Here is a 19,740-nt window from a genome sequence, read left to right as displayed (position 1 = left end):
CAGTGCTTCTGCAGTCCTGCAGAGCTTCATGTAGCAGCAGCAGACAGCAGTTTGGGACACCCCCTTTAATGATAGAAAATGGACCAGAGTCAGGGAATCCAGAAAGTGACTCCAGGAACGAGTTATTCTTAGCTAACGCATTATTCCAGCCATAAAATTAGGTCTGTGTGAACTGACACATGAAAACATAATGGGGTTTATGTAGTAAAAAAGGGGGAAATAATCAGCACTATAGGTTATTCCATGCCGAGTGGTAACCGGAGCACGCTACAGCTGAACATTGTCCTCCACACGCAAAGGGAATGGTTTTTGCTAAGCAATCTCATACATAATGACATAGGGGCTGAGACCCTGATTCCAGCGGTGTCACTAACTGGTCTGCATACTGTCGTTTTGATGCAATCATTGTTTTCTCTGAAGTAGATCTAGCAGTGCTCAGAATGCTGGGCCCTGTATTACCCCACCCACATCACTGACTGGCAGCTTTCTGAGTGCACTGTGCATATACAGAATGCTTCCAATCAGTGGTGGGGGACGTGTTTATATAGCACAGAAGGACTACATGACAAGACTTCTAGTCCTCTAGTGATAATCTCCTGCTGATAAAACCCTGAATTTAACGAAACCACATTACACAGCCCGATAAGTGACACATCACGTATATTGGGTTCTCACCCCCTACATTATGCTGATCTCAGATTACATAGCAAAACCTGCTGACAGATTCCCTTTAATACATGAGCCCACTGCTACCTAGTCAAGGTTACAAATTACTAATATGTATAGCCCATAGCAGCTGATAAATCTCAGCACATAACCAATACATCATAGAAAACAGGTATATAATAAAAACTAGAATGACAATAAGTTGTTTTATGGTTTTGGTTATTATGTACACAATACGGAGAGATATTCTGTCTTAAGCCGTTATTGGGGAGATTTCTTAGGGGTAGATATGTATATATACACAGTGACAGTGGTCTCTTTCATTTTTTGGGGATTAAGTGCTTTGTGTCATATATGCTTTAGAATATTTCCCCTCATTACCTATGAGGAATCATAGATTTGGTGGATATTAGATAGTAATGTTATAATCAAGATGATTATTGTATGCTCCTTGATGTAAAAGGTGTCGTATCATAATCTAGGTTACTCTCCCCTCTTTGGGTGCAATGGTCAGTTCTGCAGCGGTATGTGGGCATGTCCCTCTGCTTCCCTGGGCGTGGTCTCGTGACGCTGCGGGTCTATAGCGGAGTCACATGCGCACTCGCATGTTTGAGCTGTCCGTTTGCATCAAGGTGGGTTGGGTTTGACGTACTGCTAGGGTTCCGATCACATGATATGTAGTTAGCTTGAGGTTGCCTTGACTACGCCTGTGGGTCTATCTTTTACTTCACTTATGGATGGGCTAATGGTAGTCCGTGATACTGATGGTGCTATTGTCACTTATACAGAGATTCAATAGGAGGCACTAATGTTCATTTTCCCTTGCCTTATTAAGTAACCATGGATTTGGTAGGTAAATCATATGTAATGGGGACACTATGGATTTTGAGCAGGATCAGGGTGATTATTGTATGATCTGTGGCTTATAAACTTTATACCATAGTTTTGGGACATTTTTTCCTCCGGTGAGACTATAACCAGCTTTGTTGCGATATGTGGGCGTGTCCTTTTGCTCTCCTGGGCGTGGCTTTGTGACACCGTGGGTTACAGCAGGGGGACATGCGCACTCGCTTATCTTAGGCTACTTTCACACTGGCGTTTTTTGCCAGACGTCGCAATGCGTCGTTTGTGGCAAAAAACGCATCCTGCAAAGTTGTTTGCAGGATGCGTTTTTGCCCCATAGATTAACATTGGCGACGCATTGCGACGCTTTGCCACACATCGCAACCGTCGTGCGACGGTTGCGCCGTGTTGTTGCGGACCGCCGGGAGCAAAAAACATTAAATGTAACGCTTTTTGCTCCTGACGGACCGCTTTTCCCGACCGCGCATGCGCGGCCGGAACTCCGCCCCCACCTCCCCGCACCTCACAATGGGGCAGCGGATGCGCCGGAGAAATGCATCCGCTGCACCCGTTGTGCAGTGCGTCAAACGCTAGCGTCGGAATCTCTGCCCGTCGCTAGTGTGAAAGTAGCCTTAGCTAGAGATGCATGTCGGAGTGTGTTTGTTTTGCATCGGATGTGACGTATCGCTGGGGCTCCGTTCAGGTGAGGTAAGATTAGCGCAGAGTTGCTTGATTTGCGCCTGCGTGTTCTACCTTTTGCTCTATCCTATGAGCCAATGACAGTCCGCTATGAGGACTGTGTGATTGTTATCTATGCAGTGACTCGTTGAGAGGCTGCGATGTGTAATAGGTGCGAACTGATCATGGGATCTCAGCTTACTACGAGATACCACATTGGTGGTGAGAAGGGGTTTGGAGAAAGAAACGAGATGATTGGGGCGGTCATGACAACGCGCCTTTATTTATTTACTTCTGATATCTACCATGTGCCAACATGAACACTTGCGGCTATTATTATAGGTATTTCTCTGTATAGATAGGAAATTATACACTTGTTTGGTGTGGTATGTTATATTTTGTGTTATAATTGTATAGCGGTTATTTTATTATATGTTTGTATGTTAATTTATGTGGGTGGATCACTATGTAGGGATTGGTGTGAACCATAGCCAATTCCTATTTAAAGCTGCCATTTTAACTGTTTTAACGTCGCATTTGGCACAATAAAAGAAGCGTATTTTCACCTGGATTGGATGGTGTCCTTCATTTCTTTTGGGCATAGCAGCTGATAAATCTCAGCACATAACCAATACATCATAGAAAACAGGAATATAATAAAATCTAGAATGACAATAAGCGCAGTAGGGTCTTATCCAGATTACAAAGGAAAAACTGGATTTGCTCACCTGGTGAGGTTGTGATAGAAGCTACCAAAAGGAGTTGTGACTATCAAAATGGCTGCTGCAGATCCACCAAAATTAGGGTACAAACTTGGAAGTACAATGGATGTAATCCACACTGCTGAGGACCCAGTATACGACAAGATACCAGACACGATATGGATGCGGTTTTATTGGTCAATGCATTTCAAGAGGACAAATCACAAAGATCATTGTAGTATGTCCTGATGAAGAGGCATGATTACCTGGAAACGCATTGACAAATAAATCCGCATCCATACTGGATCTGGTCTCCTACTGTATATTGGACCCTCGGCAGTACAGCTCTACATCCACTTTACCTCCAAATCATCGAAGACAGCATTATCATGGAAGCTTTGACTTTGGCACAAGGCTTGTGACCACTCTCCAGGATGTTATATGGTAATAAATAGCACCACAAGCATATCAGCGTGGACTAGATTGGCTAATTCCAGTTTAAAACACAATAATGAGCAAAAGGTTTTTCTTTATGGCTGTATCCTCAAATAGGGGGGTCCCGGATGCTAAATTCTTGGGTATCCTGTTGCCTGAGAGTAATTAACACCATGTACTGTTCTGCCAGGTGGAATTTCCTGTGACCTTTTCTGTGGCCAAATGCAATCAAACTGTAGTCACCCACAAGCGTTGCCAAGTGGCCCCTAGAGATACCAGAATTTACTCACAAGCGCGCCCAGAATAGAAACGGAGTCTGCAAATGTATGGCATAATAATGTCAAGAGTTGGAGGAAAATGAGGAGGCGACGATATATCATTAAATACAGAATTCTGGTTCCTGTGATAACCCCTTTATGTGAACACGCTTTACTCTCTTGATCCGTTTTGGCCCATAACTGGACTTCACATATGCACAGCCTGAATGTTGCATACTTTTATGAACTGCCTTAAGATGCTATGAATCAGGAACGGATATTACAAGAGAAATGTACAATTAATGCTTTCTTTAGGTATCTACAACTATGCCGTGCTCTAAATACCCAGTTCCCAGACATTGGAAATTCTCTCATATCCCCTGATTGGGATTCTGAGGAGCCAGTGACCCAGGGGGTGACCTTTTATTACACCCACGTACTAAGCAGGAGATGCTCCTCAGGGCTCGTTTCCATTTCCGAGAAACACGTCCGTGTCTCTCATGTGAGAACCAAGCTCTGGCGCTGGCACTTGGGAGCGGAGCGTGCAGCCGCATAGCAACACATGGAACTGCACGCTCCGCTCCCAAGTGCCGGCGCCAGAGCTTGGTTCTCACATGCGAGACACGGACGTGTTTCTCGCAAATGGAAACGAGCCCTCACAGTCATTGTTGGTTGAGGCCAAATGGAGGACAGTAATAACCTCCTTATCAATGGAGGATCAGAGCGAGGCCTTTACCTACCCACAATATATTTCACCGACAAAAAACAAACAAGCAAGCTAGACCCTCCTCACCAATTCTTTCCCCCGACCATAGAGTAATGACACTCCTGCAGGTCTCTCTGTTTTTGTTTACATATGGCCGGCAAGAGACCATGGAAACCAATCAGAAGCTGCCATTGTCATGTGACTGAATGGCGGTGTCAGTAGTACAGCATATGACTGCTGCGGACATAGATTGGCTGCAGCGGTTGCTTGCTGATCGCATGTAAACAAAGGGAGAATCACAAGTGGGTCCGAGCTGGATCATTAAGTAAAAAAATAGGGGAAAATAGCTTGGGTTCTATCTCTTTGCCAGCATATTTGAGGCCAATTTGGTACATAGGGAGGTGAATCACTAGAATTGGGTCCATCCATTAGGTACACCTTGTCATTGGTGGATGGCTTATACACTTTTTGATCAAAAACACATTTTTACATTTATATATTCATTAACTGAACTGTGCTGATACATTTTTGTAGTATATATGTTTGTACATTGGCCATGGCGTACATTCACCTGTGCATTAATTTGCTTTTTTTCTTATTGCATTGGCAGCTGTTTATAGAAAAAAGGTAAAAGCTGAATAATAAAATCACCATTTATATTTCATAAAAAATATCATTTGTTAATTTTTCTGATTAAATAGTGACTGAGAGTCATATAGCATGACAGCAACAGATTAGATGAAAATGCTATGTAAAAAAAAACAAAACACGAAGTCAACATGATAATGAGCATGTATCTCATGTAGGGAATAAACATTAAGATCTTAAAAGTGTGATTAAAAAAAAAAAAAAAAAAAGTCCATTGCAGACAATGGAAAGACAATCCTTACTTTCTCGAAGGTGGCTTGAGAGTCAGGAGGGACCTCCACATAGTTCTCACCATTCTAGGATCAAATCCAAGTCAAAGACATTTAATATCCAAAATGGATCAGCCAAACACAGGCCAGATTGTTATAGCTATGTATTTGTATCTCTTAAGTCTAAAGGTACCGTTACACTAAACGACTTACCAACGATCACGACCAGCGATACGACCTGGCCGTGATCGTTGGTAAGTCGTTGTGTGGTCGCAGGGGAGCTGTCACACAGACAGCTCTCTCCAGCGACCAACGATCAGGGGAAAGACTTCGGCATCGTTGAAACTGTCTTCAACGATGCCGAAGTTCCCCGGGTAACCAGGGTAAACATTGGGTTACTAAGTGCAGGGCCGCGCTTAGTAACCCGATATTTATCCTGGTTACCATTGTAAAAGTAAAAAAAAAAAAAAAAAAAACACTACATACTCACATTCCGATGTCTGTCACGTCCCCCGGCGTCAGCTTCCCGCACGGACTGTGTCAGCGCCGGCCGTAAAGCAGAGCACAGTGGTGACATCACCGCTGTGCTCTGCTTTACGGCCGGCGCTGGCAGTCAGAGCAGGGAAGCTGACGGCGGGGGACGTGACAGACATCGGAATGTGAGTATGTACTGTTTTTTTTTTTTTACTTCTACAATGGTAACCAGGGTAAATATCGGGTTACTAAGCGCGGCCCTGCGCTTAGTAACCCGATATTTACCCTGGTTACAAGTGAACACATCGCTGGATCGGCGTCACACACGCCAATCCAGTGATGACAGCGGGTGATCAGTGACCAAAAAAAAGGTCCTGATCATTCCTCAACGACCAACGATCTCCCAACAGGGGCCTGATCGTTGGTCGCTGTCACACATAACGAGATAGTTAGCGGGATCGTTGCTACGTCACAAAAAGCGTGACGTTGCAACGATATCGTTAACGATCTCGTTATGTGTGAAGGTACCTTAAAGCTTATGGTATAGAGCAATCACAGGATGGACCACTGACCACTTCATGTGTTCTGCCTTTAGGTCTTCTTATAAAAACATAAAGCACAATGAACATTTCTAAGCAAACCGATACAGGCCTGATCTCAATGTAACGTGATGCTCTGCTAAAATTATTTCTGGCAGTGGTCTCTTGTCTGTGGCGTTCCTTTGCTCAGAGCAGCAAATGCCGCAGATTTGGCAGTATTTGGTATGCGCTGCTGCAGGAAGTGGATTCACATGGTGGCTAATGTCTGCGTGGTGTCTGTATCATCCTGCCTGCACATGGATCAAAGTGGAATTTACTTTGCAGAAGAGTTGGGGATATAAAATGTGTATGCATTTTTTAGCGAAGCATGGCAGCCTTGTAATCGCGCTATGCCATCATGTCATCCCTGAATTAATAAACAATGTATGGGATTAGAAAAGCATAGTGGTAGTCCATCATCTGCAGTAGTTGCAGAATATTTGTTGTATAAACACAAATCTTCTACAAGAAAATCCCAAGAAAGCTTTTCAAGAGTAAAGATGAACATATATTTCATTTAGAAGGTGTTGGAAATCCTTTCTATCTAATTTAACTAACATCTAAGGCAGATAGAATATCAGAATTGCTATACTTATTCTGTACAGAGGGAATTCTACGTGAATTTTTCAGCTCTGAATTACTAGACCAAAACAAAAAGCTACTTTAAATATAAATATATTGACATATTTATTTATTTCTTTGGTTGAGCACATACCTTTTCTGTACTTCCTGATGGTCCAGCGGCCACTTCAATCATGATGCTCTGGCCATTCTAAAATGATCATAAAAACAGAAAAAAAACTCAGGAGAATAAAAAAATTATTATATATTTCATACATACAAGAATACTGACCAGTCTTTAGAAGGATATGTACACGCAACGTCTTTTTAAGACCAATTCTGCCTAAATCCCCCTCTGAAAAAGCGCTCAGTAAACGCTAAAAACAACAGACAGCAATCTCAAAACGACTGGGCCATTTGTTCCATCTTTTGTAACTTCTTCTAACCATGTCAGGCATCAAAAGTTGAAAAGCAGCTAAAATAGGTGACCGCTCCATTATTCTGGTGGCTTGGAAGCCACCACTGTTATATACAAAATATTGAAAAAAAAAGCAGCAGAAGAGACGTCAGAAACGCTTCCTCAGAAAAAACACCTCTGGAGTTTCCATTAAGTGACATTTGTTTAAAAAACAATTAAGGCACACTAGCGTCACAAGACGTTGTGTGCACGTACCCTGTTCACCAGAGTATAGCAGCCCCAGACTCCCCTGTCACCAGTATATAGCAGCACCAGACTCCCCTGTCACCAGTATATAGCAGCAGCCTCCCCTGTTCACCAGTATACAGCCCAGCCTCCCGTCACCAGTCTCCCCTGTTCACCAGTATACAGCACAGCCTCTCTCTTTCACCAGCCACCCGTCACCAGCCTCCCCTGTTCACCAGTATACAGCACAGCCTCCCTTGTCACCATCCTCCCCTGTTCACCAGTAGACAGCACAGCCTCTCCTGTCACCAGCCTCCCCTGTTCACCAGTATACAGCACCGCCTCCCGTGTCAGCAGCCTCCCCTGTTCACCAGTAGACAGCACAACCTCTCCTGCAACTAGCCTCCCCTGTTCACAAGTTTTCAGCACAGCCTCCCTTTTTCACCAGCCTCCCCTGTTCACCAGTATACAGCACAGCAGCCTCCCTTTTTCAGCAGCCTCCTCTGTTCACCAGCTTTCAGCACAGCCTCCCCTTTTCACCATCCTCCCCTGTTCACCAGTATACAGCACAGACTCTCCTGTCACCAGCCTCCCCTGTTCACCAGTATACAGCAACGCCTCCCGTGTCACCAGCCTCCCCTGTTCACCAGTAGACAGCACAGCCTCTCCTGCAACTAGCCTCCCCTGTTCACAAGTTTTCAGCACAGCCTCCCTTTTTCACCAGCCTCCCCTGTTCACCAGTATACAGCACAGCAGCCTCCCTTTTTCACCAGCCTCCTCTGTTCACCAGCTTTCAGCACAGCCTCCCCTTTTCACCATCCTCCCCTGTTCACCAGTATACAGCACAGCCTGCCCTGTCACCCTCCTCCCATGTTCACAAGTATACACCACAGCCTGCCCTGTCACCGTCCTCCCCTGTTCACCAGTATACACCACAGCCTGCCCTGTCACCAGTCTCCCCTGTTCAACAGCCTCCCCCCATCTTCAGCTCTATGAGCTCTAACCTGCTCGTGTCCTCCCATGTTCTCTTCTTCGTCAGCTGTGATGTCTGCAGTGACAGATGATCTCATCATCCTCACATGCACAGACGCTGCAGCAGCACCTCGGATTCAGGGACCTCTCTGACCCAGGAAGTTGTGGCGCCACTACTTCCTGGGTCAGTCAAGTCAACTCCCTGCATCGAGGTGAATATGGAGGAGCGCCCCAGACTGACCCACCTAAAAAGACAACGTATTTCCAGGATTGTCTAACGGAGGAGAGGGGAGGTTAAAAAAAAAAAAAAAAAATGTCTTCCCTGTCTTGGGGCTGCCCCCTGCAGCCCGGCGCCCCTAGGCACGTGCCCTCCAGTGCCTAGTGGCAAATACAGCCCTGTGTGTTGGGATAATTGAATAACATGAATCCAGCATTAACTGTTTCTACATACATTTCTGAAAGTCAACTTTAATATATCCATTTGTAAAGCAGTTTTATTACATACCTTTGTGATGAATGGAGTTATGAAGACAAAGAATACATCATAGAGAAGCAAGAGGCCGAGGAGAATGACACATGCCTGTAGTCAGAAAAAGAGGCACAATTGAAATAAATATGTTTTTTGAAAACTATAAAAGCAATATACAGGGTAGGAAGGCAGAAAAAATACAATCGGAATCCATAAAAACACAGATGATATTTATCAGTCCAATTACGGAAGAAAAAAAACAAACGTTGAACCCTTCCACGCCCCTCCTTAGCATAACAGGTATCTTTGTTGATACCCCCAGAAGAAGCCACAGGGTGAAACTCACATTGGGGTCTGAGGTGGAGACTTGTTCATGTTTGCTATTCTTTGGCCTGTAGCTCAGTACTGGTTACCAGATAACTTTTCTTTCCAGTGTTACTTTTCCCAATGTGGTATTACTGTTATATCTTTTCTATCTCTTGATTCTGAGACCGGTACATTATATACAGTTAGGTCCAGAAATATTTGGATAGTGACCGCATCTTGGTGGTTTAGGCTCTGCATGCCTCTAGGATTTGAAATGAAACAACTGAGATGCAATTGAAGTGTAGACTTTCAGGTTTAATAAAAAGGGGTAGAATAAGGCTACGTGCACACGTTCAGGAAAAAACGCGATAAAACTGATACATTAAGCATCCTATTATTAGAATGCATTCCGCAATTTTTGTGCACATGCTGCGTTTTTTTCCGCGGCGGAATCGCATTCCGGAAAAAACGCAGCATGTTCATTCTTTGTGCGGAATCGCGGGGATTCCGCACACATAGGAATGCATTGATCCGCTTACTTTCCGTATGTGGCTATGCCCACCATGCGGGAAGTAAGCGGATCATGTTCGGTTGGTGCCCAGGGTGGAGGAGAGGAGACTCTCCTCCAGGCCCTGGGAACCATATAATTGTTAAAAAAAAGAATTAAAATAAAAAATCATGATATTCTCAGCTTCCGGTGTCCCCGGCAGTCTTCCCGCTCCTCGCGATGCTTCCGTTACCAATAATAATTCTCGCCGAAAGATGAGAATATCATGATTTTTTATTTTTTTTTATTATTTTTAACGGTCTTTCCTTTTTCTATTGATGCTGCATAAGCAGCATCAATAGTAAAAAGTTGGTCACACTTGTCAAACACTATGTTTGACAAGTGTGACCAACCTGTCAATCAGTTTTCCAAGCGATGCTACAGATCGTTTGGAAAACGCTAGCATTCTGCAAGCTAATTACGCTTGTAAAACGCTAGTGTTTAGCGGGAAAACGCATGCCAATTCCCCATGCGTTTTACCACGGCACAGTTGCGGAATTGCTGCAGAAATTTCCGCAGCAATTCCGGACGTGTGCACATAGCCTAACTGTTTAGGAATTGCAACCATTTTTCTACAAAGCCTCCTCATTTCTGGGGCTCAAAAGTAATTGGACAAATAAAATCTACCGTAAATAAGATGTTCATTTTTAATACTTTGTAGAGAATACTTTGCAGACAGTGACTGAAGTATGGAAGCCATGGACGTAAGCAAACACTCGATTTCCTACTTTATGATACTTTGCCGGCCTTTACTGCAGCGGACTACAGTTGTTGCTTGTTTGTGGGTTACTCTGTTTTAAGTTTGGTCTTAAGCATGTGAAATGCTGCTCAATGGGGTTGAAGATCTGTGATTGACTCGGTCAGGGCAGAATATTCCACTTCTTTGCCTTAATCCCTTTCCGACATCGGGCGTAATAGTACGCGGATGTCAGACTTCCTCCCTTTGATGTGGGCTCCGGCGGTGAGCCCACATCTTTCCCGGCACATGTCAGCTATTTTGAACAGATGACAGGCTCCCGGAATAGCTGCGGGTGGAATCGCGATCCACCCGCAGCTATTAAGACGTTAAATGCCGCTGTCAAACGCTGGCAACGGCATTTAACTCACGGTTCCGGCCATCGGGCGGGAAACCTGTACACCGGTGATCGCGGGTCACCGGTTCATTGGCACGACAACCAGAGGTCTCCTGGAGACCTCTATGGTTATCACTGCCGGATTGCTATGAGCGTCACCCGGTGGTCGGCGCTCGTAGCAAGTCAGCAATTCTGCTACATACAGGCGATCTGATCTTCGCCTCCATATAGCAGAGCCGATCGGGCTGTGGCAGTTTCTAGTCTCCCAAGGACACTATTGAAGCATGTCGAAAGTTTAAAAAAAAAAAAAAAGTTTTTAAGAATATAAAAAAAATGTAAAAAATATAAAAGTTCAAATCACCCCCTTTCGCCCCATTCAAAATAAAACAATAATAATAATTGAAAAAAAACATACATACACATATCTGGTATCATCGCGTTCAGAATCGCCCAATCAATAAAAAAAATATTAACCTGATCATTAAACGGCGTAGTGAGAAAAAAGTCAAAACGTCAGAGTTACGTTTTTTTTTTGTCACCGAGACATTGCATTAAAATGCAATAATAGGCGATCGAAAGAACATATCTGCCAAAAAAATTGTATTGTTAAAACCATAAGCTCGGCACGCAAAAGATAAGCCCTCACCCAACCCGAGATCACGAAAAATGAAAACGCTACGGGCATTGGAAAATGGCACATTTTTTTTTTTAAACAAAGTTTGGAATTTTTTTTTCACCACTTAGATTAAAAAGAAACTAGACATGTTTGGTGTCTGAACTCGTAATGACCTGGAGAATGATAAGGGCAGGTCAGTTTTAGGATTAAGTGAACCTTGCAAAAAAGCAAAACATAAAACGAGTGTGGGAGTGCACTTTTTTTGCAATTTCACCGCAATTGGAATTTTTTTCCCCATTTTCTAGTACACGACATGGTAAAACCAATGGTGTTGTTCAAAAGTACAGCTCGTCCCGCAAAAAACAAGCCCTCACATGGCCATATTGACGGAAAAATAAAAAAGTTATGGCTCTGGAAAGAAGGGGAGCGAAAAACGAAAGCGCACAACCGAAGACACCTCCGGGGGTTAATGAACGCCCCTCGTATTTCCAATTACTTTTGGTCCCTTTAAAAAGAGGCAGCTACATATTAAAGAGCTATAATTTCTAAACACGTTCTCCAATTAGCATGTGAATACCCTCAAATTAAAGCGGAGAGTCTACACTTTTAGTCTATATTGATTATATAACTGTATCTTGAAAATGATTTGGTGAATAGCTAACATGCCCACTTGTGTCAATGTCCAAATATACCTGACCCTAACTGTACATTACGGTAAGCCATAGTAATAGCCTAGACTTGGTTTGAATAGTCATCCTGTGTTGAGAGATAGGAGGGGACACAAGTGACCAAGGGTGGATGGGGCATGGGGTACCAGGGAACACAGACAATTAGTGGACATGAGTGGGGGTTCGGATTACAAATACTTAGCATAACCTTTAAATGTTCTCTGCCATCAGTCTGATCTGACTGGATAAGTTTCAGGGGGAGGTAGCTGGTACAAACAGCCGTAAACCTGCTATTAGAGGGTTAAATGAGCGAGGCAGCTCAAGTGTGCAGCCTTGGCACATCTCCCCGTCCACATGGCAGCTCACCGCTTCTAGGTCAGGAGTTAGGTGCTGGTTACAAGCTCCCGTTTGCCGCTATATATTTGGTAGGAGAAGGTTCAAGCAACATTGTACATTCTGTCTGGTGCAGGTCGGTACAAGCCCCTAATTGGTGGTCGGTTCATGGCTCAGAGAGACCATCCAACCACAACTCTAAGCACATGGAATGATTGTTAATGTTATCGTTCTGTGAGAATAAAATGTCACGTTGTCCTCTTTACACAGGACGATGTGCTGCAAATAATGATGAATTTCTATACAAGCTTAAAAATCCTCGCACTTGACAGGTGAGAGTTTTGCTTGTCGAGTGTTTGCCGACCTCTTTAAATGGCCAGGAATGATCCTTTGTCACCATCTTCCGACAAATAATAATAAAAAATGAAAATGTATTCAGGTTTGTTTGTTTTTTTCTCACCTTGAAATTTGGCATTCTTAAAGTTTTAATAAAGTTAAGGCAGAATGCAATCCCCAGAATATCCTGAAGTATCCAAATCCACCTAAATGAACAAAAACAATTATAAAATATGAATCACAAGGGAGTTTAATTTCAACAGCAATAAATGTAAAGAGCACATTAACCCCTTCATGACCAGGCCTGAAAAGTAAGGCCTGCAAGACTGGCCGACTTCTTGTATTTTTGGACTCTCCACATTTCAGCTGTACAAGGTGTTTTATGCAGTGGAATTTTTTTTTTTGGCACTGTTTGGGGTTGTGTCATTTTATATAATTTTCTTTTTTCGTGACAACATAGAAAAAAGTTGTTTTTGACAATTTTTTTATGCTAAAGTATTTCACACTAAACAACCTATTGAATTGCAGGATTTTCCAGACTATAAGCATCTCGTAGCCGAGATGCAGCTTCCTCTGTGACTGAGAGGAGCGCCGATATAGCATCCTTCTGGATCACAGAGAACAATGCAGTGGCAGAGTGCTCACTCCTCCTGCCCCACACTGATCGATCTGATGATTGCAGGGCAGAAGAAAAACCATGGGACCTGCACAGTCCTCGCCATACTGCAAGTGCTGAAAAAACATCACAGGAAACTAGAGCTGAAGAGCCCCCAATGATCAGATATATACTACTCAAGATGAAAACTGATGTAGGACCCCAGCAGCTGAGGTGTGTGTCAGAGTTGAGTGGATGCATATATACAGCAGATATGGGTGCATTTGCTGCTTGCCCAGCAGAGCTGTGTGTGGCCATTTACCTTACCGGCTACTACCACCTGATAGCTTCCAATAGCGCTCCTAAGAACACTTTTTATCGATCCCTTGGAATATTGCCCCTCCCCCACTTATTTATTCACATTAGGAAGTTTTAATTAGTAGAAAATACATTTTTTTTATTTTCTGATGTCTAAAATAGGTATTTCTAGTAAAGTGCATCCTATAGTCCAAAACATATGGTAATTCTTAGGTTTATTAAAATCATGTGGATACTATATGTATACAGAGAGCCCTATAGAGACTTACTAGCAGAGTGGACCTGGGTGAACTCCGATCCAAAAGCTATGGAATGCTTGTTAAACATTGTTAATGCTTAAATTCACTACGTAGCAATCATTAAATGGAAATCTGTCAGCACATATTTTCTATGTAATCAGAGAGCAGCATAAAGTAGGGGAAGAGAGCCTGATTTCAGTGATGTATCACTTACTGGGCTGTGTGTTCATGTTTCAATATGTAATCAAAATCAGTGCTTTATTAGCAGGAAACTAGTATATTACGCCTCCTGCTCTGTGTACCCCACCTCCAGCACTGATTAGCAGCTTTCTGCCTATGCACAGTATACACAGAAAGCTGCCAATCAGTGGTGTGGGGGGAGTTATACAGAGCAAAGCATTCAACCACTGCTTAACACCTGGAAGGTCCAGAAGCCAAGTGTGGTGCACACCCTAATGGGGTCTGCCATTCCTATCCTAGCATGCATATGTCATTAATCTATCATTATTGAATAACTAATTCAATATGTATTTTTCTGATTATATATAATCGGGCAGCTTAGTAACACTACTAACCTACAGACTAACCCTATATCTGCAGGTTAATAGCATTTTTTCTCATGATCGGTTCCCTTTAAAGGGAACGTTCCGTCAAATAATTATCATTTTATTTATTCATATACCACTGTATCACTATTATTTGAATTTTCTAAATCTTGCCATTTTCATACTGGCCAATAGGCCTAATACTAAACTCATCCTTCATGTTCTATAAAGTTCATTAATTCAGTAGTCTCATTACTATCACAGAAACGATTACAAAGAAAAGTAGCAGTTTATGACACAGAGTTCACTATTCACAATCGGTGATGGCCACAGCTCGCCTCCTCCCCCTCTATGGCCAGAAATCTCTGCCGTAGAAGACAAGTCAGAGCCAGTCTATTGCAGCCTATGTCCATGTGGCTACTGTAAAAACAGGAGGCAGGTGTCTAGTAGAATGCACAGTGCCAGTGTGAAAAATTGCAAGGTTTCTGAATTTCATTTATAAATATAGATTGTGGTATGAAAAAGTAAAAAAATTACCTTTAAACAATAGGTCCCTTTCTGATGACACATTCCCTTTGTCTCGGGAGCACACTAACTATGCACAGTATGTGCCCACTTCACACAGGCATGCATTTACCCGCTTATCTCCACTGACAGCTGAACCCGCACCACTATTAATAGGATCAGTTTGTATCACACTCAGTACCTGTCTTCGTTCCGAAATACTGCCCAAGTCACAGACACGGCTGCACAAAAGACCGCCAGGAAGACCAGACGCACTTCTGCACTTTTACTAAAGCATGAAATTCTGGAAAATAAATATCAAACATGTGTTAAACATATATTATGTAAGAGAAGCCTTGATAAAAAAACAAAACAAATTATACAGACCTGCATCTTCCGTATGGGATGTATTGGATCAGAGCAGAGAGACAATTGAACGTGCTCATTGCAGACGCCAAGCAAAACACAGAGATGATAACATACACTGGAAACAAAGGAGAAACGTGCAGAATTAATAGATGCACTATGGGAAATCTAATATGGAATTATGAAGAGGGTTTTTTAAGTGTCATATTTCTTGGTGACTGTAAGAAAAATAATGCAAATGAACCCGCTAGACAAAAAAATAGGCCCTCCTAGGGTATGTGCCTACGATCAGGAACTGCTGCAGGTTTGACGCTACATATTTAGGCCAGATGTTACAGCATAGTGGATGGGATTTCAAGAAATCTCACAACCACTGTGGCTCCATAGTCGCGTGCGGATCACCTGCAGAGACTTTGGACGCAGCATGTGTTAAACTGCTGGGAGAGAGGAGGTAAAGAATAGGGCAGCATGGTGGCTCAGTGGTTAGCACAGCAGCCTTGCAGCGCTGGGGTCCAGGGTTCAAATCCCACCAAGGGCAAGATCTTCAAGGAGTTTTGTATGTTCTCCCCGTGTTTGCGTGGGTTTCCTCCCACATTCCAAAGACATACTGATGGGGAATCTAGATTGTGAGCCCCAATGGGGACAGTGATGATAATGTGTGTAAAGCGCTGTGGAATTAATATATATAAGTGAGTAAAATAAATAAATAAATAAATAGCCACACTAAGCCATATGGACAAATTAGCAAAGCGTTTCCGGCTGCTCTCCTGACATCGCATCACTATTGGAAAAGATGTCACCACGACCATATGGTATTAAGTTAGGGTGACAAATCACCGCGACCTAGTACTCTCTGGAGTGTTTTCAACTTTAAAGGTAAACTTGTTATTTCTAGCGAGTTGTAGGAGAGCTGTTCAGCCAATCCTTAAAGAGAACTCGGCAAGTTGGCAAACGCTATTAACCTGTAGATATAGGATCATTCTGCAGGCTAATAGCGGTAAAGCGGTGTGACCGTCATACTGAAAGCCCGGCTACCGGGAGAAAAAAAAAAACTTTATTCCTCCAGTTTCCAGCATTTAGTCATAGAAGTACGGCTTCAGTCACTGCTGAGTACATGGCGAGCGGTGGCTGTAACCACGACTCAATCCAAACTGAAGAAAAGGACAGTGCCACACCGGATAGTGAAAAGCAGCTCACATATTTATTCTGCCTCCTGCGGCAACGTTTCGGTCCGAAGACCTTTGTCAGGCTTGACAAAGGTCTTCGGACCGAAACGTTGCCGCAGGAGGCAGAATATGTGAGCTGCTTTTCACTATCCGGTGTGGTGCTGTCCTTTTCTTCACTTTGGATTTGGATGTTCTGTCTGGGATGGACCCCCTGGTGAGGACGTGCGCCCCGATGTCCACAGAGACTATATAATTATAGGGTGCGGCTTTACTGTTTTCTTTGAAACTTGTAAACACGACCCGGCACGGACTGACAGCCAGCTCTGTACTAATGCATTGCAGGGCGAGCTGTCAGTCAGTGTAGGGGCATGGTTACAGCTGCCACTCACTGTATACGGAGCAGTGACTGAAGCCACACTGACGGCACCTCTATGACAAAGCCTGAGGCTGCTGGGAAGAATAAAGTGAATTTTCTCCCTGCAGCCGATGTTTCAGTGCGACAGCTGCACAGTTTCAGAAAACTATTAACCTGAAGAACAACTCCATATCTGCAGTTTAATAGCATCTGGGAACATGACAGGTTCCTTTTAATACAGGATTTTAATAAAAAATGGAGGATGTGGGAGAATGGGATGGTGGTTGTGTTCCCTTGTTCACATCAAACTGAGGTATGATACAGGTATTTTCCATTGTAGTCTATGGGATATAAAGAAGTAGCCAAGCTCTCTTGAGAGTCCAGAAGGCCTTGCCACCAAGTTTTCAATATAATGGAAAAGGTAACAAAAAGTGTCCACAAATGGAGAACCTTTTTGTCCTACACCTCTTTAAATTAGACATGGAAAAACCAGAAGTCCTTTATATGTTCTACCTTTTCAAATGGAGGCTCTTGTTTTAGCAGATGTATTGGTGTAGTCAACATACATTTTGGCCCAGATTCAATTTTGAGCCTTTTTTGTTGTTGTTTGCGCCCAATTCATTATACTACTCGCACTCTTTTTGAAGTCTATTTTATTATGTGCCGATTCCAGATGATTTCGGCTAATTCATCAATTGCCTCCTTTTAAAAAGTTGCAAAACCTGGCGCAACTTTACTCTGGATTCCCTCACCACCCACGATGTGGTTTTATGCATTCCTTTTTCAAAAAGTCGCATGTTTTGCAACATTTGAAAAAGATACAACGCTTTGCTTAAAAAGACGCAAAGTAGTTAATGAAAGGAAAACAGACTATTTTTGACTTTGCGCCTAATGTATGAACCAAATGTACAACTTGGATGAATTTGGCAAAACAAACATCAGCGAATACCAGAAGACAAATTTCCTCTCCATGTTCAGCTTGTCCAAAGTCGGAGACAGGGACACCAGCGCTGATTGTGCGCCGGGCATCACGTGTCATTCCACTGCATCACAGCCCTAGGACCGGGAGAGCAGACATCGCTGGAATGGAGCCGGCATGGGAGGGGACTATAAGCTTTATTATTTTATCGGGGCCGAACGTTTACTTTAAGAAGAGGTTGTCCTAGTAGTGGACAACCCCTTTAAAGAAAAGGCAAATGATGAATTAAAGTAAAAAAACTAACATAAAAACCATGAGAACAAACCTGAGCTAAACAATACTTACCCAACCACTTATAGAAGAAGTAAAGCAGGAGTAACATGACGCAACATATAACTACAAACAGGATGACCGTGAAAGGGGTGAATGTCACATTATCATCTTTCTTCTTCCCGCCTTCATTTTCCCCTGTATTTTGGGAGGGTCTTAAGTCTTCCCTGAAATAAAAAGTTGATATTTGACCGATTTCTTTTTTGTCTGCATTGTAAAATTTTTGATTGAGTTTGATGTTTACTCACTACGATACATTTTCCTAAATTATCTACAAGAATTAGGCATTTTCTCTAAACTACCAACTAAATAACAAATACGTTCCTCTCTCATGATCTGTACATAAAATAGCTTTTGGGCAGCTGTACATGCACGTGTACCCCTGAAACGCTGGCCAACGTGTTTATGACACTGCAAGAGTTGATCTTTTGGGGGAACCAACGATCAGGCATGTTAACAACCCAACAGGCCCATCCTTTGTTGGCCACGCAAGCAAACATCATATTTGGAAAGCCGCATACACACTAGCTTATTGGCAGCTTTCTATTCCTAGCTTTACTCCTTTGTGAATGGGATTTCTCTTGCAATATGCACATTACTGGAGCAGAAGAGGAAAAGTAAAACCAAATGATTTTAAGCGATTGAGATACTGGGCTGTGGTTTCGGAAGTTGTTATGGCTATGTGGTGCAGCCATATAGTATATACCAGGAGTCTCAAACACATGGCCATCAAGAAGCATGTGGCCTGATGCTCCGTTGTGCAGCACTTGGGTCCCTGAGACAATCGTGTCCAGCGAGCCAGGGGTCCGCAAACATCATCGCTTCTTTTCAACTGAATGCAGCTCTCTGCACCAAATTACCAAGAGCAACCACTGGCCAAATTACAGGCCAGCAACGGACTTCGGCGTCCCGCCTGTGGAGGAGGAAGAGGACTCTGTGCGCCGAGGAAGCGAGGACAGGTTAAAATGTTCTTTTTATGTGTATGTAAGGAGCAACAGAATGGTAGGACATTGTTAATAGACTGGGACAAGGATGGGGACATTACTATTAGATGGGACCAGGATGGGGACATTATTACAGGACAGGAGACATCATTACAGAACAAAGGATATCATTACAGATCAGAGGGAATTATTACAGGACAGGGGACATTATTACAGGATGGGGCTAATTGTAAAACTATATTCTTGTATGCGGATGATTGGGGGTCAAAAAAAAGGAAAACATAAAAAAAAAATGGAATAATATTTGGCCACTCAAAATGACATTTTATGTAAAAAATGGTATCTCTGAAAACGTCATCTTCTCCAGCAAAGAATGCTATTCATATTCATTTTTTTTCTATGTGCGGACTATATACCCGGCTGAGTTTGAGACCCCTGATATATACAACCAGACTGCCAGTTGTTTAGTAGACTGTGTAGACAGGCTGACAAACGATGTATGCGCACAGAATGAATGCTGAGACAATGGTTTTGTGCCCATAGAATATTATGTTCGTGGAAGAGCATCACCTGATTATACAGGGAGATGTTGCTGCCAATAATAATTGTTTAAGACGACTTACAAGTCATTGCATTTTGCTTGTTCATCAGGCGGGTGCTGTCCTTTTTAAAAGGGACAATAGTCAGGAACTATGCTTCCTATGAATGCTCACTCCCAGATTATTGGCTTGTGTAGATGG

At 43.0% G+C, this 19,740-nt stretch overlaps 1 protein-coding gene across 2 annotated transcripts in view; it reads right to left on the bottom strand.

The window, feature by feature from the left end:
• The window catches only part of SPPL2A (signal peptide peptidase like 2A), a 76,740-nt gene that overhangs the window by 15,306 nt on the left and 41,694 nt on the right, over positions 1–19,740 (bottom strand). Inside the window, exons 6-12 of one of the 2 annotated variants that reach the window (XM_069766066.1) lie at positions 18,072–18,223; positions 15,308–15,404; positions 15,123–15,224; positions 12,844–12,925; positions 8,877–8,951; positions 6,911–6,967; positions 5,177–5,230 (exon numbers count right to left, since the gene is read on the bottom strand). In XM_069766066.1, the coding sequence (XP_069622167.1) occupies positions 5,177–5,230; positions 6,911–6,967; positions 8,877–8,951; positions 12,844–12,925; positions 15,123–15,224; positions 15,308–15,404; positions 18,072–18,223 (619 nt within the window). The remainder of the gene's footprint in view (positions 1–5,176; positions 5,231–6,910; positions 6,968–8,876; positions 8,952–12,843; positions 12,926–15,122; positions 15,225–15,307; positions 15,405–18,071; positions 18,224–19,740) is intronic. The other variant, XM_069766067.1, reaches the window with a different exon arrangement.

Source organism: Ranitomeya imitator, chromosome 4, assembly GCF_032444005.1.
Source record: "Ranitomeya imitator isolate aRanImi1 chromosome 4, aRanImi1.pri, whole genome shotgun sequence".
In the NCBI taxonomy this organism is placed as follows: domain Eukaryota; kingdom Metazoa; phylum Chordata; class Amphibia; order Anura; family Dendrobatidae; genus Ranitomeya; species Ranitomeya imitator.
The sequence above is the reverse complement of the archived record's forward strand: the minus strand, read 5'-3'. Positions and strand labels throughout refer to the sequence as shown.